The sequence below is a fragment of the Etheostoma spectabile genome, chromosome 4, assembly GCF_008692095.1.
Source record: "Etheostoma spectabile isolate EspeVRDwgs_2016 chromosome 4, UIUC_Espe_1.0, whole genome shotgun sequence".
Taxonomy (NCBI): domain Eukaryota; kingdom Metazoa; phylum Chordata; class Actinopteri; order Perciformes; family Percidae; genus Etheostoma; species Etheostoma spectabile.
Genome location: NC_045736.1, coordinates 26,936,845 through 26,962,915, shown reverse-complemented (window position 1 = coordinate 26,962,915; position 26,071 = coordinate 26,936,845). Strand labels below are relative to the sequence as shown.

General features: G+C 42.0%; 2 protein-coding genes across 3 annotated transcripts in view; both read right to left on the bottom strand.

The window, feature by feature from the left end:
• arhgap46a (Rho GTPase activating protein 46a) overlaps window positions 1-5,835 on the bottom strand; it is a 35,025-nt gene extending 29,190 nt beyond the window's left edge. Inside the window, exon 1 of one of the 2 annotated variants that reach the window (XM_032514183.1) lies at window positions 5,639-5,835. In XM_032514183.1, coding sequence (XP_032370074.1) covers window positions 5,639-5,652 — 14 coding nt within the window. In that variant the 5' untranslated portion in view covers window positions 5,653-5,835. Of the gene's footprint in view, window positions 1-1,994; window positions 2,195-5,638 lie in introns of those variants that run through there. The other variant, XM_032514185.1, reaches the window with a different exon arrangement.
• An 880-nt stretch (window positions 5,836-6,715) lies between these two features.
• Window positions 6,716-26,071, bottom strand: part of sulf2a (sulfatase 2a) — a 35,005-nt gene continuing 15,649 nt past the window's right edge. The window contains exons 3-22 of the mRNA XM_032514180.1: window positions 17,362-17,620; window positions 16,408-16,647; window positions 16,142-16,293; window positions 14,812-14,966; window positions 13,260-13,410; window positions 12,800-12,975; window positions 12,441-12,569; window positions 12,092-12,148; window positions 11,843-11,972; window positions 11,180-11,393; window positions 10,500-10,782; window positions 10,292-10,388; window positions 10,086-10,180; window positions 9,943-10,002; window positions 9,693-9,859; window positions 9,374-9,516; window positions 9,159-9,267; window positions 9,035-9,068; window positions 8,471-8,524; window positions 6,716-8,090 (exon numbers count right to left, since the gene is read on the bottom strand). Coding sequence (XP_032370071.1) covers window positions 8,060-8,090; window positions 8,471-8,524; window positions 9,035-9,068; window positions 9,159-9,267; window positions 9,374-9,516; window positions 9,693-9,859; window positions 9,943-10,002; window positions 10,086-10,180; window positions 10,292-10,388; window positions 10,500-10,782; window positions 11,180-11,393; window positions 11,843-11,972; window positions 12,092-12,148; window positions 12,441-12,569; window positions 12,800-12,975; window positions 13,260-13,410; window positions 14,812-14,966; window positions 16,142-16,293; window positions 16,408-16,647; window positions 17,362-17,560 — 2,676 coding nt within the window. The 5' untranslated portion in view covers window positions 17,561-17,620 and the 3' untranslated portion in view covers window positions 6,716-8,059. The remainder of the gene's footprint in view (window positions 8,091-8,470; window positions 8,525-9,034; window positions 9,069-9,158; window positions 9,268-9,373; window positions 9,517-9,692; window positions 9,860-9,942; window positions 10,003-10,085; window positions 10,181-10,291; window positions 10,389-10,499; window positions 10,783-11,179; window positions 11,394-11,842; window positions 11,973-12,091; window positions 12,149-12,440; window positions 12,570-12,799; window positions 12,976-13,259; window positions 13,411-14,811; window positions 14,967-16,141; window positions 16,294-16,407; window positions 16,648-17,361; window positions 17,621-26,071) is intronic.

The following is a 26,071-nucleotide window of genomic DNA, read 5'->3' as shown; positions in this document are numbered from 1 at the left end:
ACGCTGCAGTTCACGTGCAGACCATGCGTTGCACCCCCATTGCCCTGTCTTAAATTACAAATCAAGCACTTTATTTCAACGGCTACTTTTCAGGTTTATTGTTTTCTTAAATTATTTAAATGTTTTGACAAAGGACATTTAGTGATGACCTGATTATATCTGTCAGCAAGCAATGCATCATCAAGGCTGGGTTGTAGCTGTTGATGAAAGCCCTTTTACTCCTGCACAACCATCCATTTGATGCACATTGCACAAATAATTTGGTTGATATGAATGTAAGACAACTGAAGAAGTGACACTGAACTGTGTTTTTGTAGTATTTTAAAAGAAATGGCAGAGCAGATTCCAAAAACAAATCCAGTGTGGCAGAGTTTACATTTTTATGATGTAAATTGAGGGAGCAAAAGCAGTATCAGCTCCACATATCAGCTTAAGGAAATCGGCAGCCCGTATCGGTTATTGGCTAAGGCTGATAAAAAAGAAATATTATTGACACTAAAAAAAATCCATATTGGTCAATCCCTACTGTACAGTCTCACGGAGTGACAGATTTAAAAGTAAAATGTGTTGCATCCTTGTGATACTGTAGTTTTTCTCTTGCTGCAGTAATAAAGATAGGTTTATAATAGCCACGGTGATCCCGGCGCGTGGTTGTGCACCTCTGAATTTTTGTAACCATACGCCCACTGCGCTTTCAGTTCAACACGGTTGGCTGGGAAGAACAGGATCCTCTGTACAAAGATCTTGTTATTCTTCATGTACATACTGTACCCAAGAGAGTCAAACAGCCTTAAATATGCTTTAGAGAGAGACACACCACACTAGGAAAAGAAGAACCATTTTGCTGGAGAGTGTGGAAGAACATGACAGATCATTTTATCAAAGCTAATAAAAAACCGTCTTCATGTAAAGAGTGTTCTTCACAGTGCAGGCAGACAGTCACTTCCATTTGGAGATGAACAACAGTCACGTTAATGATTCGAGTATATGAGTGTTTCGCGGTACGTTTGTGTTTCACCAGCAGATTTAATCCTCCTGCAGTAGCCCTACAGCAAGAAAATGTCATCATCACTCAATGAAGACGAGTAAGTATACTCTTTTATCTTGTCTAGTATAGACAAAGAGCAGCGTGACTGGTAGTTCTGAGTCACTAGAGTGACTGCACACTGCAAAAACTGCAAGAACCAGATGGTCCAGTTTAGTCTGTTTGCTACATGCTAGGCCTACACAAACGTGTGCCACTTTTTGGACATGGCTTTCTATTTTAAAACCGTGGCATGGTAAAAAAAAAAAATCTAAAAAAATCTAAAGTGGACTTTGGATTCTGCACAATGCCAGCCTATAGTCTGTCTCAAAAAAGGAATACAAAGGAATATGTTGACTGCTTGCTTGTGAAAGACAACCGCATGAACACAATGAATTCATTGTGAAATCATAAAATGATTAATTTTACTGCAGTTGCCTACAGTTTCTTGTTATACATAAATCTGTGGGCTCTCTGGCAACAGAAAAAAATAGTTACCTAGTTGACAAGAATGTCCTGTGATGACTCCCGGTCATATGCATTACAAAGCCTATGAAATGCACCCTATTCTGAAGCCTGTGATGAAACAGAACAATGCAGACTATTGTCAGATCAACAGGCAGACTTCATTCAACGAGAACTCTGTGGTGCCTCCACACAGGGGAGCCCAGCCAATCAGAGGTGGGGTGGGGAGGAGCATGGGACATGTATAGGAGGTTTGTGGTGACCTCCTTCAACAGCTGCCCTAATCCAGAACTAGAGACAGTTTCCCCTCTCCATTGGCACCGGATTAGACTGGATCTCACAAGGTCGTTGAGCCACGTTCAGCCAGGCTAGCCTTTCCCATGCTGCTTTCCAACAAGCCATTTTTCATGGCCTAATGGTGAATTAATTCCATGTAGATGCCAAAATGTTCACCCCCAACTGCAACAAACTGATTCTTCATGAGATGGGAGATAAAAGTGCCTACCTCGCCACCGCTTCCAGCAGAACATTTTAGTGTTGGCAGTCTTAAATGTTACTTCAGATACCCTCGCTAAAATCCGCCAACAAACTAACTGCAGAGAAGAAGCTCTCTGTGATTTCTGTAAGGAGAGTTTTGTCATGTCCTGCCCTCCTCCCTTCTCCCACGAATGCTGCAGCTTTCAGCAGAAATGCTGGGAAATTGTGGCCCTCATACTGCTCTGCTGTCTGTCTGAGACACTACTCCAACAACAGGGTCAATAAATTCCCTTTTATAGGGTAGACCTGACCAAACAGAAGCCCCTGTCCTTCCTAAAATCCACCCCTTTCCTCAGTTGGGATTTTTCAGGTCAGAAAAGACTCTGGACGAGAGTGAACATATGCAGGCTGAGGTCGGGATCAGGGTGTTTACCACATTTAGGCAGGCATTTCTGTCCAGTACACCAGCTGTCTGGGCAGGAACAATGGAGTCGCTTGTCCAAATAAGAAAAAATAAATCTATTCGGATGTAATTGTGTTTATTAATTACCCTAAATATTCAGTGTCCCAACTTTATTTTGTCAGATCATTTAGGGTTATACATGTTAAAGTGCTCATATTATGCTTTACTTAATATATATATATATATATATATATATTATAGAAAAAACACTGAGAAAACACTGTTCACAAACTGCTCCAAACATCTCTATTGTAGTCCAGCCTTTACTTCCATGACAAACCTTTACATCACTTTGTAACACGCGTTATAATGCTCGTCTAGCTGCTAGTGTGGCACGTCCTCATACTCTGCTTCTGACTGGCTAGTAGTCCTTACCTAGCTACTGCGCATGTGCAACTCCCAACAAAGATGGAACAGAAGTGAAATGCCCCACTCGGTAGCTAAAGCGGAGAGCTCAACACACAGGGTGAAAAGAAGAGCTGCAGCAATGTACAAATGTGGTGTTTTTGAAAATTAAACCATGTAAGTACCTATTCTGGTACAACCTCTAGAAAATTATGAACCTGAAAATGAGCATAATATGAGCACTTTAAATATGAAGACCTTTTCTGCCCAACCTTTTAAAAATGAACTCAAGAATTCAATCTCGGCAATCTGTGTGTTGCCAAAAAAACATTTACTTTTATCTTCTGACCTGCTTGCCTACCACCAGCAGCAGTTTAAAACTACATTTTAAGTTGGACCACACTATCCCCCCGAATCCTCCCCTGCTGACATGACAAACGAGGCCAGAGTCTAATCCCAAAGCTGAGTTACAGGGTGAGTGGGTGGGGGGCACACAGGAAAGAAACGTCCCGATTGTCCTCGAGATGAAGTGGAGGTGCAGACGCCAGGCCCTCCAGGCTTAGAAGTGCAGAGCAGCCTGGTGAAGATGTTAATGCTGGGTCTGTACGGGCCCAAGGGGAGGGGTGAGGTGGATTATGATTTAAGAGGCCATTGCTGGGGATCAACGATGCAGGAACAGATTAATATTTCTTAATAACAGAGTTTTAGGTTTGGAATAGAGTGAGACAAATCTTTAAGGGGAAAAAAAAAACAAGTTTTAAATCTGTAAAAAAGGGAGACAACTATGCCGCAGTTAAGGGGAAAATAAAAGTTGTGTCTCATCCCTGTCTGTTTCAGTGTAACATGTGTTATGATTGCATTTTATGTGCATTTGTTATTTTTGTGTAGAGTTCATTAAAGTTTTGCACTGACAGTTCACTACGATTATATAGCCTCGTTTAACTCTTTTGAAGCAGATGACTATTTCATCCTTACAGCCTATCTGCGCACATGACCGTCCCACAAGTTATTATCCCCATGCTAGTTTGATCAGCACTCTTAGCGTCGGGTTCAAGCAAGTGTGGGCCAGGAATCTAACCCAGCCTTTAATCTCTGCACATTTAGCTGTACAGGTACAGATAAACGTGTTTTGGCAAATCACTTTAACCTTATTACAGTGTCATTGTGGCAGGCCACAGAGAATCAAAGTCAGATGAAAAGTGGGTGTGGAGCGTTAATAACACTGATCCACAGGGATGTAACCAGGATTGTAATCCAGAAAACAGGAAAGAAGGGCATGGAAGCTGGAAAATATGATTTGAAGCTTTATGTCTAACACAAAGAAACATCCACAGTCATATTACTAACATGTCACAACTCACAACAAGTCATTGTTACTGGAGTACAAGCTTCAAAATCACTTCCGTTCAACTGGCAAACAAACTTGTCCAATGCCAAATCCTCTGTAAGATGGACATCCTGCCTTGTCAAGGAACCAATTTGATTAATCTTGTAAGGGGTTGCAGGGTTTGTTCCCTTGTGTCGGTCTACTGGTGTGAGCTAGTAAGGCAAACAGTGAGAGAACATCCTATTGTAACATCTGCCCCTCATGGTGAAAAGCTCAAATTAATGGAAGACATGTTTTAAGAGGGAGCAACACCAAATAGACCATTGTCTTCTCCTGCCATTCTGCCTTATCTGCAATGTAGTGCTGGGCAGATAAAGATGTAGCTTTGGACAGATAGAGAAGTTAACACATCTGCATAAACCAACACCACACTGTCAACAGATAAGCACCAGGTGGCAGGGGGTGGTGGCAGGCTGCACCCAGAAAGTTGGCAACCCAGGTTGGCATGGCATGCCAAACTTATCACTTCAGAATATATCACTTACATCTGTCTGCAGCTTGGTTGTAAAACAGTGACCAAGGCACACAAGGAGGAATATTAGGACATCAAAGACTCTCAAAACATCAGCTTTAGCCATTAAAAGTCTACAGTATATAAAGTCATAGGACTAAAAAGCAGTTACAGGAAAATGTGAAAGGAACCAAAGTTATCCTTTTCATCTCAGCAGTTTTTAAATAGTCTGGGAGGACTAAAGTAAACCATCTGCCTCAAGAAGCCGATGAAAGCAAAACAAAGTGTTAATGCAGTCAAAGCAGATGCTGAAGAAATTCAACATGTGGAGATCAAACCAGTAGCTAAAGCTTAGAGCCCCAGTTACCCTTCTTTCACCAGTAAAAATGTGAGCAACAAATGGTCTGTGGAACATTTGCCTTCCGTTTGGGTTATTGGCTTCTTAACCACAGCAAAGACTTATTAGGAAACATTTAAAGATGGGTCTGGTTGATGATAGATTAACGAAGAAAGTAGGCTCGACCTCCCCCACAGCTACAGCTAAATTACCTCTACTACAAATACCAAATGGCTGCAAAACGTAAGTGTCAAACTTCTGTCGTAGGTTCCCAAGCTACGTGCTAGCAAGCTACAAATTAACGTTAGTTAAACTGTTAATAACTGTAGCTACATCCGGGGAGCCAGCACTGTCCAATGTTAGAAAATATCATTCGAATTTTAGTTTTAAAGTTTAATTAATTATTTCAACATAGCTAATTTATTCACATTACTGAATTCTCGCGTAAGTTACTTCATTTTCACAAACGTTTAGCAAATATTTAAGATTTAAAACCACCTACACGCACTGTAAAGTATTTAAACAATGTAATTAGCTATCCATTGAGTGGCGTGGTTTGTTCACTGCTTGCTGGCTGCCCTCAGAAAGCGGTAAGCGGCGGGGTGATAGCGAGGCAACCAAGCTTTGGCTTCGTAACTTTCTCCAGTTAAGTTTGTATCACTATGAAATTAAAGTTAGAGTTAACTTACCTTGTCGCCGCCATTTTTTTCACATTGTAAACAAGGCGTCAACAAAGGGAAAACGATGTTTAGCTGGTATCGGGATGAAGGTAATTTTCTGAGCGCACAGAGCGGTCCGAAGAGTGAATACGGGACGGTTCCTCTCCGGTTGGGAATCTCATATGCAGTCCCCGCCTCTGCACGTGAGTCATAGGTTGGGATGGGGGTCACCCAGTCTGCCTGCATGGTCCGCACCCCCCACCACCACTTCCCCTACACTATCCCTTTGACTAGCTGGCTGGAAAGAGTTTCATTTATTTATTTATTTTATTTAGCAAATTTTACAGACATGTTATACAATGTTTAAACAATTCGGCATTATACATCATACAAAAAAAAAAGTTTATTTTCATCCATGAAAAATTACTTGGGAAAAAATAGATAAGTAAATACAGAAAGGCTGGCTGGAAAGAGTAGAAGCCAAACCATGAGCAAAACACGTTAGTGGCTCAGTTGGCTGAACAAAGCAGAGTAATAAGTAATGTGAAATTCCAACTATGTGGACTAGAGGTTTCCCATCATGCTTTGAGTAACACTAACGGTCATCAACTGTCTGCCAACTAATCTGTCAGTGAATTTGAATAACTGCATTCATTGTTTTAATAGTTTGTAACAAAAAGGCTCACCTACTTTTGCTTATTTGTTATTGAATCATTGCTATTGAGCTTAAGATGCTATTCATTAGCAAACCTAAGTAAGCCCTCTGTTAAAACCATATATTGAAACGTCCACAACACTGCGGTTGCTAAGTGACACACCAGTAGAGACGCTTTTTGGTTATCGGATTCATATTTGAATATCAGGCATTTGATATTCTCATTTTACAACGTATTCTTTAGTAACTCAGCCAGTCAGAGAGCTTAGTACATTATCTTTTTTATGATCACACAACTAGCTATCTTCACTGTTGTAACTGTAGTGAGCTGTAACCTGTAACCTACCACGTTACCCTTGTGTCGTTAGCCCCTGTGGACAAGTAGACAGAGACACCTGCTGGACACGAACACAAACCACCATGCAATTTCAGAATAAAAGTTGGCTCATGTGTTATGGTCAAACAACACTTTATTCACAATTACTATCAGCGCTCAGGTTTATGGACATATTTGCTAAGAAAAAAATCAAACAAGCTAACAAAGGCAAGTTGCTAAAATTCACATCAATAAGTATTACACTGTAGTGTTGTTCCTCTGGCAGTGGCACAGAGTAAACTTTATATTCATTAAACGTACAGGCGTATCTCTTCACAGTGAACCCTTTAAGTGCTTTTTCCATGTAAATAAAGACAAACATACATAGTTGCGGGCAATGACATTTCTCAAGCTACATTTTTCCCTACAAGTTCAAGCCATATCATACAAGGTCTGCCTCTTCAGTATTATAAAAAATATTGTAAACATTTATATTAATTGCACAACATACATTCAAATACATACTGTTCTGTACAGCAAGTTTTTACTTCTGTATTGTTATCCTGTAGCACCATGTATAGCAAGCTGAACAAACTATATAGATAATTCTACAGTGATGATAATGACAATACAAAGGAGTAAAACGGCATTTACTGATGACGCATTCTGCCAGTGGTCAAATATTCTGGAGGTTTGGATTCTATCATTGTGAAATAGTGGTTACTGCAGGCCAGTTCAAAGTGTGGCTGACACTGGATGGGGTTCAATCAAGGCAGGCAATGTGTAGTCACTTCACATCTCACAGCTTTGAGGAAGATGATGCCTAATAAAAGACATTCACCAGCATATAATACAAAAGATTATGGCGAAGAGTTTTGTCGGTCGTTTAAAAGTCCTTACCACTTTCATGTGCAGATACATTGCAGAGAAAGGACATACTGTATGTCTTGTTACTCCAAGGACTAATGATTTAGTCAGCATGGGCACATAGACATCATGAGGCTATGACAATATTGAGTAGCAGCAGAGTTGACATGTAACTCATCATATTTCCACCCAGTCCCACATGTCATGAACGTAAGCTGAATAAAGCTGATATATATTATGTACAAGCAGTACTGTTAGACAGAATGGCTTGTCAAGATCAAACTATCCCACTTGATTCACATCATCCTGTTAATGTTAATGGTCCAGGACAGCTGGGGCATAACAAAAGATGTAAATGAGAATTAAATGTGTGCGAAGGTAGAATTGACAATCGGAGAGTCTTTAAGCTTCCTCTCAGTCTCAGCATCTCCTCTGCCTGGGTGAGAGTAATGAAGAGCAGCTCTCTCAAAAATGAAAACCCAGATAAGAGTAAAGTAGTATCTCAGGTTATGGTCCATCAAAGTGTGGTCAAGGTCCTCAGGTATGCCTGCACTCCCCCTTCTCTTTCCTTCGCCGGAGGAGGCCAATGTGGTGGGTTGTGGGATGCAGGTGGTTAACCAACCCACCCTTCCCAAATCTGCCCTCTGTGCAGGGAAAACAAAGACTGTGAATTAAATGTGCCATCTGTGGCATTCACTGGAAACCATGGCTCCAGTTGTGATCTGGTCCTACCAACACTGCTAGGAAAAGTAACAAATGACAATAACAGGACTGAGAACAAAATAATAAGACAATGTCACATCTGCATTGCTTTATTTTATTTTATTTGAGTAAGTAAATGAAAAAGATGGTGCAATGCAGGTATATGAGAGTTACTGTAAGTATAGGGGTACAGAATTACAGTAAAGAGGAGAGAGGGGCACATGCTGCTGGGTCATCTAACCAAGCTGAAAAAAAATCTGGATGGAGATAGGAGTAAAGCTTGGCTGACTTCAAAGGAACAGATGGGTTATGACAAACTCACAGCGATTTGGAGGAAGGCTTCTTCACTTTTGGCCTCTTTCGACGATGAACTGGCCTGAAGCATGCACAGCACATATACATGTGCAGGGCAAATGCACATGCATGGAGACAAACACACAGGTTTACACACACACACACACACACACACACACACAGGTTTACACATACATACATACACACACACACACACACACACACGCACACGCACAAACACACGCACACACACATGCATGTGCACACACAGGCAGCCACACACACCCACACTCACACGCACAGCAGAGACAGGCAATTAGGCTTTATTACAAAAAGGTAACAGCAGAAGCTGAAAAGCAGGCTTGCATTTTGGCCCTCTTTGACTTCTGCATGCTAGAATGGCTTTGATCCCAAAAGTAAGGAACCTGTATTTTTATTTTCTTGACTCAGCAGATGACTGGCAGTAAGAAGAAACATAACTAAAGACACACATGGGAGGCTTTAACCTCATAGAGTTCAACTTTTAACATGAGTTCCATCTGTCGTGTTTATAAGAGTAATCAACTGTGCTATAAGAGGAAGAAGAAAATACCTGTATTCACTGAAGTAGTTTCGCTCTTTTCCTCCTAAAAGGAAGTAGGGTAACATTAGTCTCAGTCTGAAATTACTAGGGGCACTGTAATCAATCATGTTTGCCTTAGAGGCTTTTTACTCACCCTTCTCTGGGTTGCATTGCTTATGTCCCTTGCAGCCCCGTAAGTCCATGAGCTGTTGGTGCATTGCATTCAGAGCATTGCGGTCGAGGGTGCTGACAGCATTTATCAGCTACAGTGATAATAAGGGCAAAACAGTGGAATCGTTTTATAGTTATTATTGGTGAGGTATTTATGTATCTGCCATAGAACACAGTGTGCCTGTGCAAATGAAATACCTGGTATGGGTCATTGTTGAGGTCAAAATACTCCAGGAAACCGGTAGCAAATTCACAAAACAGGAAGTTGTGTGTGTCATTGATGGTCCTCAGGCACCAATAGGTGTTATTGTTGGCACTAGTGCACGCACAGAATGGACCCACTGAGGGAAGGAGGGAGGGGTAGGGAGTGGGAGTGGGTTACGAAGGGTGGGGTGAGAGTGGAAAATAAGGGGTTTTACAACCGTGTTTCAAAATATTATTTTCACTATACTTGCTTTGGAAAATATCTAAACAATATGTTTCAAATCTATTTATACAGCCATATGTTAGTCCTTACTTGTCCAGAAGGGGGCTGTCTGCCAGTGATGGTTGTCATGGGTGAAGCAAGTGAGGCCAGGCATGCTGCAAGTGTCATTGTTTTGGAGCCTCTTGAGGAATTTACGTAGTTTCTTTCTGCGCTTCTGCTCCTTCTGCAGCCACTGACTCTTTTGCTTTGATGGCATTCTGATGAGAACAAAACAAATTCAATACAGCGAGATTGCAAGAGGAAATACAAAAAATAATTGTCAAACAATGTAAATCTTTACCTGACTGAGTGCATGCGCCCTGCATTGAGCCTGAACATCTCTTTATTCTTGAGGAGATAACTGTAAAGACAAAAAACAAAAACTGTCACATTATGTCATTAGCTTTTTATGTAGATTACAGTGCGGTTTGGACCCATTCTCACCTGGGAGTGTTACACTGACATTCTTCTGGCCGCACCTTTTTCAGGTGACCTTTGACATCACGTAGGTTCTTGATTTTGGTCTGCAAGGTTTCAATCTAAACACACAGGAGGAACGAACACACAAAGCTCATTAGCTACAAGCTACTGACAACCTGTGAAATGAGTTTTATGAATTAGGTTTATCAAGGTGCAGAATGTCGCAGTACCTCATGCTCAATGTGCAGTTTGTGGTCTTTCCATGCTTGAAGAGACTTGTAGAGGCCTCCATCACATTTTACTGTGTCATTCATAAGAATAGAGCACCTGCAGGATAAAAAGCACAATAGCACTCCAAATCTTCAAATTATTTCCTCACATTTTATTTCTCTCTTTTATCACAAAAAACATTACACATTCATTTAGATTGATGTACACCTGTAGGTGACTTTAAGAGCATCAGGTGGTGTGAGTTTATTGCTGGTGGTGGGTTTGGCTGTGACTTCCATGCCACTGAACTCTTCATTGTCTTCATCATTCCCCACTACTCTCTTCCTGTCTGTGGCCCAGCTGCTGTTCCTGGAGCCCAGGGGCCGGTAGCCCTCCTCTAGGTCTACGGCATACAGGTCACCATCCAGCTCAAACGACACAGAGCGGGCCCAGCGCTTCCTAGAGACAGACTTACTGGATTTCACCTCTGAATGAGACGAGACAGGGGGACCTGAGTAAGATGAAAAAGAGGGACGTGTTTTTGATGCTGAAGATCAAGATCTATGATGATGTAGACAAGTGAAGACCAGCACAATACAATATAAAATACTGATGATTCGTTCCATGCTCATGGTATCATATCCCATGAATCTTTTGATCCCTTTGATTAAAGGCCCACATGTCTACTCTAGTCCACCACTTGATGGCAGCACAGCCACATGCTCCTCATCTCATGAATCCTTCAAAAGCTGGTTATTTTAGCCTGAGATTAATGGCCCTATTTGGCAAGTTTTTGTAGGCCACTACAAGGACATTTCAAAATAAAGCAGAAGTGTCTTTCTGAACAAAATCAGATTGACTAATTACTACTAAAACAAAGGTACATGTGAGTGACAAAAGGAACTTACTCTTCTTGGTGAGCAGCCTCTTCCTCTTCAGGACAGATGTTTTGAAGCCCACATCGTCGCAGTTACAGCTGTCGGAGTTGGACGTGGGAGACAGCTGGACGTGGGAGGCACCGCTGGCCATCAGAGCCTGCATACGTGGAGCAAAGAGACTAGCCATGCCCTTGCACTTATACAGCCTCAGCTTGCCAGTCGGGTCCTCCACACACTGCCACTTCTGAAACGTGGGAGAGGGAAGTTTCATGATGTCGGGTGTTTAGGCTTGTACTGTAGCATAGCATAATTGTTGACGCATAGAAATCAATTTATTTAAAATGTTCTTTATCGGGTCAGACTCATATTACCATACAAAGAACCCTAAAATCTAAGAAATAGGCCTACTCCAGATCAACAGTATTAAAATATCCTTATAATATACTTTTTTTTTTAACAAACCAGAGTGTTCTTTACACATATACAGTACTTATTCACACACATTATACTCTGCGCACTTCATTTTGAAGGATTAAAAAAGACACTGTGATGTCAAATTGAACCATGAAAGTACAATGGCTGCATGTTATACTCAGTAAATTGTCAAAACGGTTTGCAAATTATCACCCTGCATGAGCTACACTCCATGTAACTTGAATAACCTCCCCCTCTTAGCTCCTGCATGTTCAGTACCTGTCCTGGCTGCTGGCAGGAGGTCTGGTACTCTGCTTTCTGGCACAGGTCCTTCACCCGCTGGTATTTTGGCAGAAAGTTCTCCTCCTGGGCCATTTCCTTCCCATCACCTCTCTTGTGTGGAGGCTTCCTAAAAGAACAGGAAAATACATGCATTTTTCTTCAACAAGCAAAGAGTCTGATGTCATCCGAAGACAGAAGATAAGGCCTGGACTGAGAACATGTCCTGCAAAAGGTCATAAAACATACCCTCTCTCCACAAGGAAAGAATCTCTCCATGTTTTACTCTTCCTGTTCAACTGGAACCTGGAAAATAAGTAATAAGAAATGAAAAATCCTGTCAGACCACTCTGTGATATTTACACTGAACCAACATGCACTCCATTTTCAAATGCCACCCTTATGTAGCACTCAAAGGAAAGTGGTGCTACACGTTTATAAATCAATTGTAAAATTAAAAAAAAATAGTAAAACTTTACAGAGTTCAGGCAAACTGCTTTTTGGCAAATAGGCATCTAATCTGCAATATGATAAATGCCATTTTTGTATTGTCTTTTAAATGCCGGGAGTTTGAGTAAAATAATTGTTGTGTGTTCACCTGTTGACTGGCCTGTCTGTGTCCAGCAGCTTGAGGATAGACTTGCCATCCATTTCTGCAGGGATATCAACACCGGCCATGTCCAGCAGGGTCGGTGCCAAGTCAACGTTTAACACTATATGAGGATTTCTGTAGGGAAGCAAAGGTGAGGTGATATTTTTCATGGGAATTTGTTAGAAACTAATAACAACAACAAAAACAACAACATTAATAATAACAATAATTTATACTTTATCAATCCCGCTAGGGAAATCACAATATCATAAATCTCACACGTATAATACTGGGGGACAGTATCTATACTAGACATCAGAATATTGAATGAATAACTGAACTGTAACTGTGTCTGCGTCACTCACATGGCACCTTGCTCCACATTAGGTCCTCGTACGTAGAATGGAACACGGATATCAAACTCATAAGGCATTGATTTGCCCTTGACCAGACCAAACTGGCCGATATGGTAGCCATGGTCTGAGGTGTAAATGATGTAGGTGTTGTCCAGTTCCCCTGTCTCCGCCAACATGTTGTACAACTAGGCAGGAGGATATAATTCATTAAACACTCACACAGTGTAAAAAGTTATACTTCATGTTCGATAGTTGTGCCAGTTTTAAGGAAAGGGATTGAACAATTTACCAAGTGTGTCAGTGAATACATTATACAGTCCCAGTCAGAACAAGCACAGATCTCTCAGGACTTGAGACTGTCAGATGAAATGTGTGTGTGTGTGTGTCTGTGTTTAAGAGTGTGTGTGTGTGTGTGTGTGTGTGTTTCTGTCTTTAAGCATATGTCTATCTGCCTGCATGTCCCGCCTACCTTCTCCATACTGTCATCCACAGACAGCAGGGTTTGCATCCTCCTGCGCTGCAGCATGTTGGTGAACTGCATGTGGACGGGCTTCATAGCTCCTGTGTAGCGTAGGATCCAGTGTTTGTCTAGGTTAGGGGCATAGTTGTAGCTGGGAGTTCTAAAAGAGGTAGATGACAGAAAGCATCAAGCTAAACCACATAAACAAAACTTAACATTTCATTTTTGTTGCTTCTTTTACATCATAAAAAGAGAAAAGAACAGAGCACAGCACTCATTCCAGTATATGTCACTGTAACTCCCCATAGATTTGCATTCAGTTTTTTTTTTGTGTGATATGACATGTGATATTGCTGTAAATTGGATTATAGAAAATGTACGAGTGTGTGTACAGTGACATTGTGCATTCACAGTAATGTTCTCTGCCCGTGTCTGCTATGTCGCCTATGCTTTTTTCTAAAGTAGCAAGGAAACTGTTTATGCAATGCTAAACTGGAGGTTACATAAACCATGTAAAATGCAAAGCACTGGAATTGATTGGCCTGAACACAGTGAGCTGAGTTTAATCAATTATTAACTCCGAGCTATATGGAACTTTAATTATTTGAGAATAAACACTGCTAAATAGCTAATGGGATCCTTGAAGAAAATGTATTTAACGTTAAACGCGGATCGATTGGACTTTTAAGAAATGCTAATGTCTCACAGCCTGGTCCACAGTGGCAAATCTAATGTAGTGTAAAGATGTGTCTGCAAGGAGCCGAGGTGAGAAGAAGGTTTATCACCAGAGTGGGGCAGGACTTTTACTGCCTCTCTCTCTTCATTTGGTAGATAAGGGCAAAGAGAGATGGAGTGAGAAAAATAGACACAGAAACGCCCTCAGAAAACATCACCCGAGGGAGAGCAAATTTATGGAGAAAGAGCAATTAAAAGTTAGTACAAAGACACTAGGGCTGAATTTCCAGAATGGTCTGTGTGTGTAAAGCCTGCATGGCACAGGCTAATGATACTGGAGGGATTAGGTGATGCAGGAGAAGGGTGTCAGGGGGTTGAAGAGAAGGGGCAGAAACTGCAGTTTCATTACTGGGCTAGGATCTGTCTCTCTCTCGAGGCCAATATCAGGTCTGCCATTACCCAGCAGCACTAGACAGCCAGTCAGGACTTAAAGGGGTGGGAAAAGAAAAAGGCTAAAAAGTTTGCATGTCCTGGTGTGGGGTTTTTGTCAAAAAAAGTTCCCCTAGCTTAGACTAACTTCAGCCTTTTTTATCATGCTAAAAAAGGGACAAATTAGCAAGGTATTACTGGTAAGGGCTAATATAGAATAAACTGGAAAAAACAATGGCGGGTTTGGAAGGGCAAAAGCTGCCAAAGCTACTAAGGCGGGGAAGATAATCGAGCTGGGATTATAAATTTAGTCATTCTGGTCCAAATAAAGGGGAGCGTGAACTTGGGATGCTATTGGAAGCAATAACATTGATGCATGAAAAGTAGAAAAAAACTTGTATTTGTCTTGATTATAGTTTTATCATATCTATTTTAGAAAAATGCATTATTCTCTTTCATGTTCCTTGGGCGTTGGGGAAGGCATCTGTACTGCGGACGGAGTCTTCTGGCCTCGGAGCACAGGTTAGGACCATCATACAGGGGAGAGGGGGACTCCCCTTTTGACACCGGAAGTATTTTAAATTGTCGGGTAAGATGTCTGTCAGGGGAGTCCCCTGGAGGGGGAAATTGTCCTAGTATCAGTGGGACAGGGAGTGAAAGAGCAAATGTCAAAGCCGTCAGCACTTGCGGGCCAAGGTCATTAAGACCCGGTTTTGTGTCCCCCAAAAAAAGATGCATTTAAGATTTAACAGTTATTTAAGTTAAATGCTAAAATGTATAGAAATTGCAAACCAAAAAAATCTTTTTTAAATTTTCAAATGCGGGATCTTTTGCGAAAGGGAACACAGTTTTCTAACGCCAAGGGGAATTGTCCTGTTTGCAAAATGCAAATGTTTGGATGAAAACAGGGTGTTAAAGGACAGTAGATGCGCTTGTACAAGACACCTGTTGGTGATTGGAGCAGAGAAGAAATGAACAGTAAATCTGTCTAGTAGTATCAAATGTACAGTTGTGTTTTCAGTTTGTCTTTGAATAAATGCTGCATTAAAACTGACTGTGTTTCCCGGTTGCCTATTAACTTTTTAAAATAAAATGAAGCCTCCTACATTAATTAACTGTCTTGAACCACTTTTTCATAATGTTCAGTTGGCTTACAGGTTTGAACAGTTTTAGACCAAGCTTGAATAAATAATTTTGCAGCAGGTAAAACATTTAGACTGGTAAAAATTGTACGTTTGATGCTCCTGCTTCAGTTTACAATTTTGTGGGAACCAATCACAAACTGGCTTATCTACCTGGCGTGCTATTGGCGGGTTTAACACGATGACGATAGAGAAGCGACTAATCAGCTTCTTGTTTACATTCAACATAGCGGTGATGCCGCTGACTATCGCTTCTACGTCACCCGGACCGTTGGTCTGATTGGTTAAAGTACTATCCAATCACATACAGAGTCATTTGAACTATGCCCGCTGGTCATGCATCTTGTGCAGAAAAAATACAGAGCACACTCCTCAGACCAACGCTCAATCTCAAATCTATTGAGCTTGGCCTGGTCTGGTGATAGCCAGACTATAAAAACATTGCTAAAGCAAACTGTTTTAAATTAATCACACTCCTTTTCCAACAAATTAACAGAATGGATTTTGGTCTTGTTGCAAAGCCAAACAAAACAGCAACACTTTGTGGTGTATAATGAACAGAATAAGACAATTAATCAACTAAAATGTCACAATTGTGACAGCTTTAGGTAAGTGTGGTATATTTCAGGTGGACTGAATGAATACCTTTGAGTAGTCACCGCTGTGTTTCTCTCGTACTCCGTTCCTGCAGAGGGTGTAGTTGTAGAAGCGTGAGTTCTTTACCAGTGCTACCCATTCCTTCCAGCCAGGGGGCACATAGGAACCGTTGTACTCATTCAGATACTTTCCAAAGAAGGCTGAGAGGGAACAGGCGAGCAGTATGTTAAGTTTGGTCCATAAGCTTAATGCATCTGTGAATGTACCTGTTTGAATCTACTTTGACAGTCATGTTTCAGACTAGAGGCACTCACCTGTCCTGTAGCCAGAGTTGTTGAGATATACAGCAAAGGTATGTGGCTCGTGGTGGGCCTGCCACGAGGGTGAGGAGCAGTTTTCATTGTTGGTGTAGGTGTGGTGGTTGTGCACATATTTCCCCGTCAGGATGGAGGAGCGGGACGGGCAGCACATAGGCGTGGTGGAGAAAGCGTTGGAGAAATGCGTGCCGCCCTTCTCCATGATGTGCCGAGTTTTGTTCATGGCCTGCATTGAGCCTGGAAGAAAACGGGTGGGGGGGTTGTAGGAAGGGTTAGTAGGGGGAAAGGACATTCAAAGGCAGAGGAGTGAAATGAAAGGGACACAGGGGGATATAAAACGATTGGAGAAGAAAAAAGAGAGAGGTTGAAGAAAACAGCGCAAAAAATATAAATATAGGGCACAAGGGGGGAAAAGCCAAACCATTATGGAGAAAAGTAAATGAGGGAATAAATCTTTTTGGTAAAGTGTAACCCATTTGGATTCCTGTGTACTAAAAGCTTTTCAGGCTGATGGTGATTGTTGGGGAAAACAGATGCTTGACCATAAATTCCTGCTTTTCAATGCGAGTCTTCTCACTAGCGATCACAGGAGGACAAAAGATGTCACAGAGGCCATTATGCAGCCACTCCAGTCCAATACGCCGCTAAAGGACTTAAGCGGGAAGGGAGATGGCCAGGGTTTGGCACCCAGACAATGGAAGCCATAGGCCGCCCTCATTTCATGCCAGTATTGGAGGAGTTGGCAAAGGGAGCACATGACTTTGAGTGGGCCAGTTGTTGTGGTGCCAAGAGGCAGTATTAGGCTGACTTTCACTTGCTGATGCTGTTGGATACACATGGAGTGAATACCCATACCCATGGGACATGGACATAAAGCAAACAGAAAGACAGATGCACAAACACACAGTAAACACTCACATATATAAGGATTAATGGGGGGAAATGTCTTACCCAGTTCTATGTCTTGATCATCAGTGAGGATCAAGATGATGTTGGGTCGGATGTTGCGGAAGTGGCGGTCCCTCTGCAGGCGAGTCCTGAGGCGATGTCCAGACAGGTAGCCAGAACCCTGGGCCACAGGAAGGACTTCCACCAGGACAAGAAGGACGAAAAGAAGAAGGAGAGGGGCGGAGAGCCCCCGCCCTGCCATCACGCTACCCTGTAGTCCCCTTCTCAGTCCTTCGTTTCAAACACACAACCCTCACTCAACCTGAGAGATAAGACACAGCGCGAGACTGATAAGAATAAAACACACACACACGGAAGAATAGCAGATGTAAGCCTTGCACAGCCATTACAGGGTGCTCTTCCGTACAAATGCACCCGTTTGGGCTGAGCTCAGCTCGTTAATCAATCATTAATGATGCATTAGAGTGGTGTCATTGGCTGGGTGTAATGATCTCTGGTGATGAGCACATGGCTGGGGCTAATGGGCCTGGGCCCAGGGCCAGCTCAGAACTCACCTCCCCCTGAGAGGGTTAGAGTGGATATGAGGGATGTGGGGAGGTGGGAAGGGGGGAGGGCGGTGGGAGGTCTGGGTAGAGGTGAAGGAGAGAGACAGAAGAGAAGGAGATGAGGGGAGGAAAATGAAGACAGGGGTCAATGAGCAGAGTGACAATGTGAAGAGAGAGAGCAGGAATTAACACTGACTTTTGTTTTTATTTAAGAATTTGTTTGACATTTTAGGCCTTTACTCAACAGAACCGCTTAGACATGAAAGGGGAGAGGAATCCCGCAGGTCAGAACCGAACCCGCAGCCGCTGAAAATACTGACTTTCAATTTTATTGTTCTCTTTCACACTGTGAGCCCACAGTGTGGAACAGAAAAATATGCAAGTATCTGTGAAAAAGGTAAGCAGTTATTTTTTAATGTGGCAATATCACCAAGGTCAATAAAAGTAAATTGCCCCTAGACGTGCAGAAAATTGCAAATTCTGCTCTCCTTTGTAAGTTTGACATAACAATTAGAGTCAATTACGTGTTAAATAGAGCTTTTTTCTAATTAATGTCTACATGCAATTCACCAAAACTACACCACATTCCTATTAGTTCTTTAATAACTCTTCTTCATTAAAAGTACATCCCCTCTGAGTTTACCATGGCAACTGTTAGTTACAGTCGCTTGCAAACATGTAGCAGTAGACCCTGACTATTTTACAGCAAACAAAGCAATGGACCAGAGGGTTGTTACTTTACTAATTTTAGATTCATACGGTTCAACCGTGTCCACTACATAATAAATCTTAAAAGATAAAGCAAGAACCTAACTTGAAACATTGACTATTAAATATAAGGTAGTAACATAGTTCATTGTAAATAAAAAGACATTATTTGAAACCACACTGATCAATTGACAAATTGCAGACTTTCCTCTGTTTGGCTGCTTGATCCAGGGATGGCTAGACGGAGAGAGTAACGTTAGCTGTGCCGCGTCAAAGACAATGTCACGGCAGTTCTACTTGGCATTGCTAAGACAATCAGATAACACTTCAACCCACATTGACGGGGTACTATCTGCAGTGGGAAACAAAATGGAGGAAAGCACCTGAGTGAGTTGAGTGGAACCGAGTCAAGCAGAAACATGCAGGGGAAATGAGGCAATAATTAAATCAGCAAGAAGTACACCTTAGTGACCAAAATCATAAACACCGTTTATAAGCAGCAACATCCATGCGCCCACTGAGATGATCCACCGTCAGTAAAACAGGTGGGACTTTAGGCATATGTGTGTATGCGTTTGTGAGTCCACAAGGAGTATGTAGCCAGAAGATGAAGACAATAACAACAACACAACGGCAGCCTATGTCTGTAGGGACTGCAACTCCTCCTTAACAACAATCCAACTGGAATACAGTCTGACATGGGGACAAGCAGGCACAAATAAAAAGATACACACATGCAACCGCGCCTGGATGCACACCTACACAACTGACGCACTTAGAAAGACAGGATGAAGCTCTTAAAAGAATACAACATCTTAAATATATTAAACATTTAAGAGAAGAGATGATTACAGACAAAAACTTCACTCCTCTGTCTAAGACAAAGCTCCCTGTTCCTCTCTGGTCCATGTCGTTGCCCAGATTGTGCTCATTAAAGGCAGGGTTGGTAATGTTAAAAAGCTAGCGAAATTTGAAAGTAGCATCTCCTCAGGGCTCCGTCTAATCTCTCCCCCCTGCCCTCGGGACTCTGACCCACACACAGATGTGCACAGCGAGTCGCGTCTTCAGAGCAGAGAAAGGACCGCAATTTTGTCTTATGTCTCATTTATCTGTAAGCAAACACCTAAAATTATCACACTGAATGTTTAAAACAAACATGACTACTCTTAGCAATGCGGCGACAACGCGTATTGAGCTCAGGCTCGTACATGGGAGGGGTAGAGTACGTGCAGCGGGGCAAGGAGCCATTTTACTGGTTCTTTCCAAGCAGACAGCTAGGCGTTTATAAAGGATTACAGCAGCTACAGATGACGGATCATTTTGTTACTTTTTCAGAGCGCATAATTTATTTATTGCTGTTGGGGTGTAAAGACCATTTCAAACAATATATATAAAAAGTGTTGTTGGAAATAGTTACCAACCCTGCCTTTAAGGCCTCCCCAGACATGTCCTCTATCCTCCTCTATGGTCTTGCTTTTCACAAAACGCACACACTTAAGCAAATACAAATGATGTGCATGTGAATACGTGCATGCACACACACGCAAATACGTCTTTGCACCAGCAGCTGTGTTTGCTCTAGTTTCATACTCTAGGTATCTGCTTCTTCCCCAGAGGAACACATGAGCTCTGACCCAGCGCTCCGAGTTGTTTGAAATTGTCCTTGCTCCTTTCTCGTGTTCGCTCCCTGCCTACAGCCCTCTTTCATTTCTGGCACGGGATGAAAACAAGCGACACAAGCGATGCGGAAATCCACAAGAAAAAAAAACTGGTGAAAGAACGACAAATTTAACTAGCTCTGTCTGCAACCAGCAGTGAATACCCTGTCATCAAAATGGATTCCATGGCATCTATAGTGAATAAAGAATGGATTCAGTATGCTCAAATTAAGACGGTCCTCTGCCATTGGCTCCACTTTTAGAGTGGTTTGTGGTGTGAAAGCTACAGTACTTCCCTTTGATGGTTGTTTGTCTGTTCAAAAAGCTGATGTGGGCAAAAGCCGTCAGGAAAGGGTACCAAATATAGTCATGATTTACAAGAAAACATTCAGCTCAATTTTACATGCTGATCTATCAATAGCTGAGTAGGTAAATGTTGTGTTATTGAAATGCCACGGTGGTGGATATTTTCTGACATTACTCTCATGAGGCCTCTTCCTTCCCCCTGATACTAAGGACTAATTGGATTTCCAGGCTTTTATCAGCTCTAACTGACACATGCAGTCCTTTCTTTCCAGTTTGCTTTCTCCCTCTCTCTTTTATCTACCCGTATTGTTTATCTCTCCAGGTGGCAGACGCTACATGAAACCGCAAAGAAAAAACAGGAAACCATGACGTCTAAACAGACAGAAGCCAATTATCTCCAACAACATAACCAATGTGATGGTTGTACACATTCATAATGCAAAGGCAAGTCATGTTGCTTCTGTAAACTGGGAGGATTTAGAGCTTGTTTTCCGGATAGAGTTCTACCCAAATCAGCTCTTTTATTTCCGCTAGTTAGCAACACAACAATATTGCTAATTCAGCCTGACAACACTGATTGTAAGAGGAATTTTTGCCATTTAGAATGGAGCACAAAACAACATGAGTTAATCTAACTCAGCAAAAGTCATTTACGGCTGGGGGCTTTGAGGGGAAGGGCTGGGAAGTAAGCTAGAAGAATATGAGATCAGAGGGAATAAGCTTCTAAAAGCATGTATGAGGAACAAGGATCACCTAAGGTTATACTAATGCCAAGTGATGCCTGGAAGTCAGAACAGGGAAGGAAAGTTTTGCTCTTCAGTCATTCGCTTGTAAAGAGGCTCTAAGAGACAGCAGTACTCCATCCCCAGATAAAAACTTAATGCTGTCCATCTTTTATTTATAAGACTGAATTATAAATGCAGTGACAACAGAGCTGGTCATGTCACAGCATGGGCATGATGGTAAGACAGTTGCAAAACTGGTGAGATGAAAACACTGCCCCACAACGACAGACAGATATGTTACACTGCCCAACCACATGCATCTGTACTTTAAGTATCACAATTCAAGTGAGGCAGTGAGGAAGCTAAGAGAGTGCTTGATAGATCTTCCAAAGTCCTTTTCCCTATAAATAAAACGGGCTGGGCTTTGAAACAGGCATAAAGTCTGATTCAACCAATCTGCAGCCCCCTGAGAAGTCACGAAACACAGACAGAATATGAGAAAACCATGGAAAAAAACATTTATTTCATATTGAAGGAGGGCGAGTCATGGCAAACACTTGCAATTTAATCAGCTCTGTCTCATAACGCATATGAAATATGGAGGAGAAAGCCCACAAGCTTGAAGCCAGACTCCTGGATTCTCTATCACAAATGTTCTGAGAGAGATGGAGAGAAAAAGATGGAGAAAATGTGAGAAAGGGAAAGAACCTCTAGGCATACAGTCTGGAGAGAACAAAGCCTAAGCATTTCCATTGCAGATGGATTCTTCCCAAACATGAATACTAGATTCACAGACCAAGGCTTCCATGTGAAATAAAACAGAATAAGGTAGCAGAGAACCTACAAATGTATTTCACATCATTCTTGATGCAGGAATTTGCCATCCACACTACTGTAGTGCAATAAAACATAAAGGATGTAGCCAGAAAAGTTTAAATAGACACATCCAGTTCTGAATGTGGCCCACTGCAACACTATCAAGCCAATCCCTGTGGTCATAATTGAGGCTGGCAGGGCTTTGCTAATGTGTGACTTTGTTCCCATTGGAATACCTAGCTCTGAACAGAGTGTGCAAAAATCTCCAAGGACCCTTGAATTTACCAACAAAAGTTTGCATTCAGATGCAAATTCTGCAATGGTATGCATCTGTGTGTGTTTGTGTGTGTGTGTGTGTGTGTATACATGTGTGCGTGCCTATGAGTATGTGTCTCAGTGAAAGGAGGGGTTTGCAATTCTCAATACAGTATGGAATGCTTTTTTCATGATAATAAGAACCCACGGTTTGTTGCCATCCTTCATCTATCATTATCTGCTTGCAAATCTTTGCTAGGCCACAAAAATCTGGGAAAAACACAGCCACAAAATCATTATTTTCAATTACGCTCGTCAATCTTACGTTCTTTGGCATTTCCTGTTGTATTTGACCCCAAACTCTAGGTATGGTCAAAAAAGCCAAATCTCCCTTTCTTATTAGCTCTGTTTTTGGTCTCTTCCAACTCCTTTAACTGCTAAATGCTCCAGCAGCTAGTGTACAGTGGGGTTTTAAAGCTTTTGTGCTGTAAACAGATGCCTGCTGTGACTGGAAACAATGCAATAAGAGTGAAATTTGCTACAAAGTTATGTAAAGCCAAAGGGAGCTGCAAATGCAGGCGATAATTCTCTGAAGGTTCTCTGGTTCTCTGTAGGCATCACTACAAGCAACCCCTTTTTAAACCAAACTATGGCTATCACAGCTAAAGAGTAATTAGTAAATGTGAACTCTTGGTAAGAATTTCATAATGAATTTTATGAGAAAAACAAACCCTGCTTTCTGGTTACAAAGTCTTTGTGTGCCTACCATTTATCTCAACACCTACCCTACCTTTTCCTCAGTGCTGTGAGAACCCTCCAATCTTGGTAAGAAATGTAAAATAGGTACTTTTGAGCTGTTCCAACTACCAACAAATGCTGTCTTTCCTCTGGAGAAGACAGTCTCCTAAATACAGGGGCTTTAAGCATCCTGGTAGTACAGCTGCGTCCCACATGATGTTCTACCAATGATCTCTAAACTAACGTCTTATAATGTTTGTATAATGGTCATCGCTGTCGCTTCAAAATGTTCAGTCCCTGGATGATAACCCTGAAATCATATTCAATAACTCTCCAGCTGCTCTTTGGTTTAACATATAGCCTTGGCATTCCTTTGACAAATGTACTCCCTAATAACTAATTTTAATAGTTGAGAATGACAAGAGATAATGCAGAGGGTGGATCCCATTCACCGGGAATATTTAATTTAGATTTCCCTGAGGTTCCGATAAGCTAGGTACTCAGCAGACATTTTAAGATTACAGTCAGAACCTGCACAGCAATTTTCTGTTTGAATACGCTGACACAAAGAGCAGTGGTTAGACTTAAGAGTGAGAAAATTAGATTTGTGGTGCGATGAGGAGACTTGAGTGTGAAATATTTCTTTGTGCAGTTACTGTTAAAGTGTTTGCCTCTACATTTGTGTGTTTCTTTTATATATATATATAATATATATACAGTATATATATATATATATATGTATTCTATTCTTCCCTAACCTTTAATTTCCATGTGGGATGTGCTGCACATACAGTGAAATATGAATGAGTGTAATTTTAGTACTTAACACATCATTAATCCTGCAGTGAGTCTGTTGATCTGAGAAAAAGGGTGAGCAGTGATGTGTTCTGGCTGGAAAGCTTTCAAACGAGAGACACACACACGCACACGCATACACACACACACACACACACACACACACACACACACACACACACACACACACACACACACACACACACACACACATTATCTTAGATGTACTTTTTTTTAAATCTTATTCCAGCACTGACAAAGTCCTGTGGAGATAGGTCAGGCAATGCAAGGCTACTAAATAGCAAAAGGAGAAGTTGCGGCGTAAAAAGACAGTTATGTCTGTTGTAAGATTCGTAATTCTGAGGGGGTTTTATGAAACTTAAAATAAGGTTATTGTATACCTTTTCCAGGCAACTGCGCTGCTCAGAGCTCCAGACAGCATTGGAACGAAAACAGTGACACATCACAGACAGTATGAAAATAACATCCAAAATTCACTCTCAGTGGTTCCTGTGACATGAGAAATATACTTGCATAGTTCCGCTCACAGTTGAGTACGTGGTCCATAATGTGGCCAACACGTTCTAGTACACACTGCTATAAGAATGTGGCCATATGTGGCCCAGACCACCTCAAATGTGGTCTGAGTAATCGGATCTCAATGCATCCTCAATGCGTCCTGACTGCATTAACCACTGTACTCAGAGCTTTTTACTTGTGACTGGATTATTCAGATCTGATTATAATACCAGGTGGAAATGGGTCCACAGTTAGCTTGGTCCAGGTCCAGGCACAGGGAAAAAAAATCATCTCTGTCTCTGCAACTCCATAATCCACAGGGCCCATTATCTTTTGAATGGTGCAAGTGATGGGATGTTCGGTGAATAGTTTGGTGGAAAAAATAAGAGGGTGAGGAAGAGAGAGAGAGACATAGGCAGAAAGAGAGAGAGAGAGAGAGGAAAAGAAATAGACTGTTTGATGGTGTCAGTTCAGACAAAAGGCCCAGTCATGATGTGTTCTCGCATTAGAACAAAGAGCTCTGACAGACTCCCTGGGTCTGTTCTGTTGACTATAAATGTATAAATGTACCCCAAACACACACACACACAGACACACACACACACACACACACACACACACACACACACACACACACACACACAGCGACAGGCAGAGACACAAACACACCCTGAGTATCAGACTTCACTCTCCAACAAGGGAACATAAAAAGAGAGAACAGCAGTTAGGCTAATTATCTCTGAATCTGGAGGAAATTAACAGCATAGTATTGTTATGTTGTTCTGAAATTGTTTTGCCCCGGCAGCACTAGGGGGACATCACACAGCTACTGCCTGCCTCTTTGTGTCCTTCAGGTTTAACAGACTAACACAGTTAAAATATTCTTCATAATGAGCTTGGAATGCAGCCACACCACAAATAACAATGTCAAAACATGCTGCAGTGAGCATGGTTAGGTGACTGATTTTGGTCTCCATTTTTTAAGATGCCTGTTTTCTCTTTTATCTACACACGTCCACTTTGCTTTTGCTCTCCGTTTCCAGCAGCAACCGGTTGGCATGTAAGGCTAGCGTGGTGGTCTGCAGGTTTTTTGGGGGGCTTCAGTCAGGGTCCACAGCAGGGTCACGGAATTTACCCCTCCTCCTCTGCATCCTTGCAGTACGCTCCAAAAGAGCCCAAAGAGAAAACGGAGGTGTTTGAGAAAACACAAACAGAGCCCCGATTGTCCCTGACTTAGGTTCAACCCCCCCCCCCCCACAGCCCCACCTCCAGGGGTTTAGGACTGAGAGAATGAGCAACTGTCAATGGTGTTTTGTAAATACGTAGCTGTTTTCACTTCAGATGGGTTTATTCTGATGTCAGAGGGAAATACGCCTGCTTTGCATTCTGTGAGTGTCCTTGCCTTTCCTGTCCTATTGAGGTTTGTATGGGAAAGCCATTTGTGGTGCGTCCGAGAGAGCGGCACAATTGCCAGCTCCTTTGAGGCAGAGGTTGACAGCTGAAACAAGTGAGCAAGCTGGTGGACAGGGCAGCCCGCTGAGTGATGGCTGTTTCTTATTGGCACTTATTGACCAGAGGCAAAGCCCCCCTACAGAGTGTCACATCTCAGCTAAATGGATTACGACAAATCAGCCGGGGCCAATTGTTCCACAGACCTAACTACCTCCCTGAGACCTCAGTGCAGCCA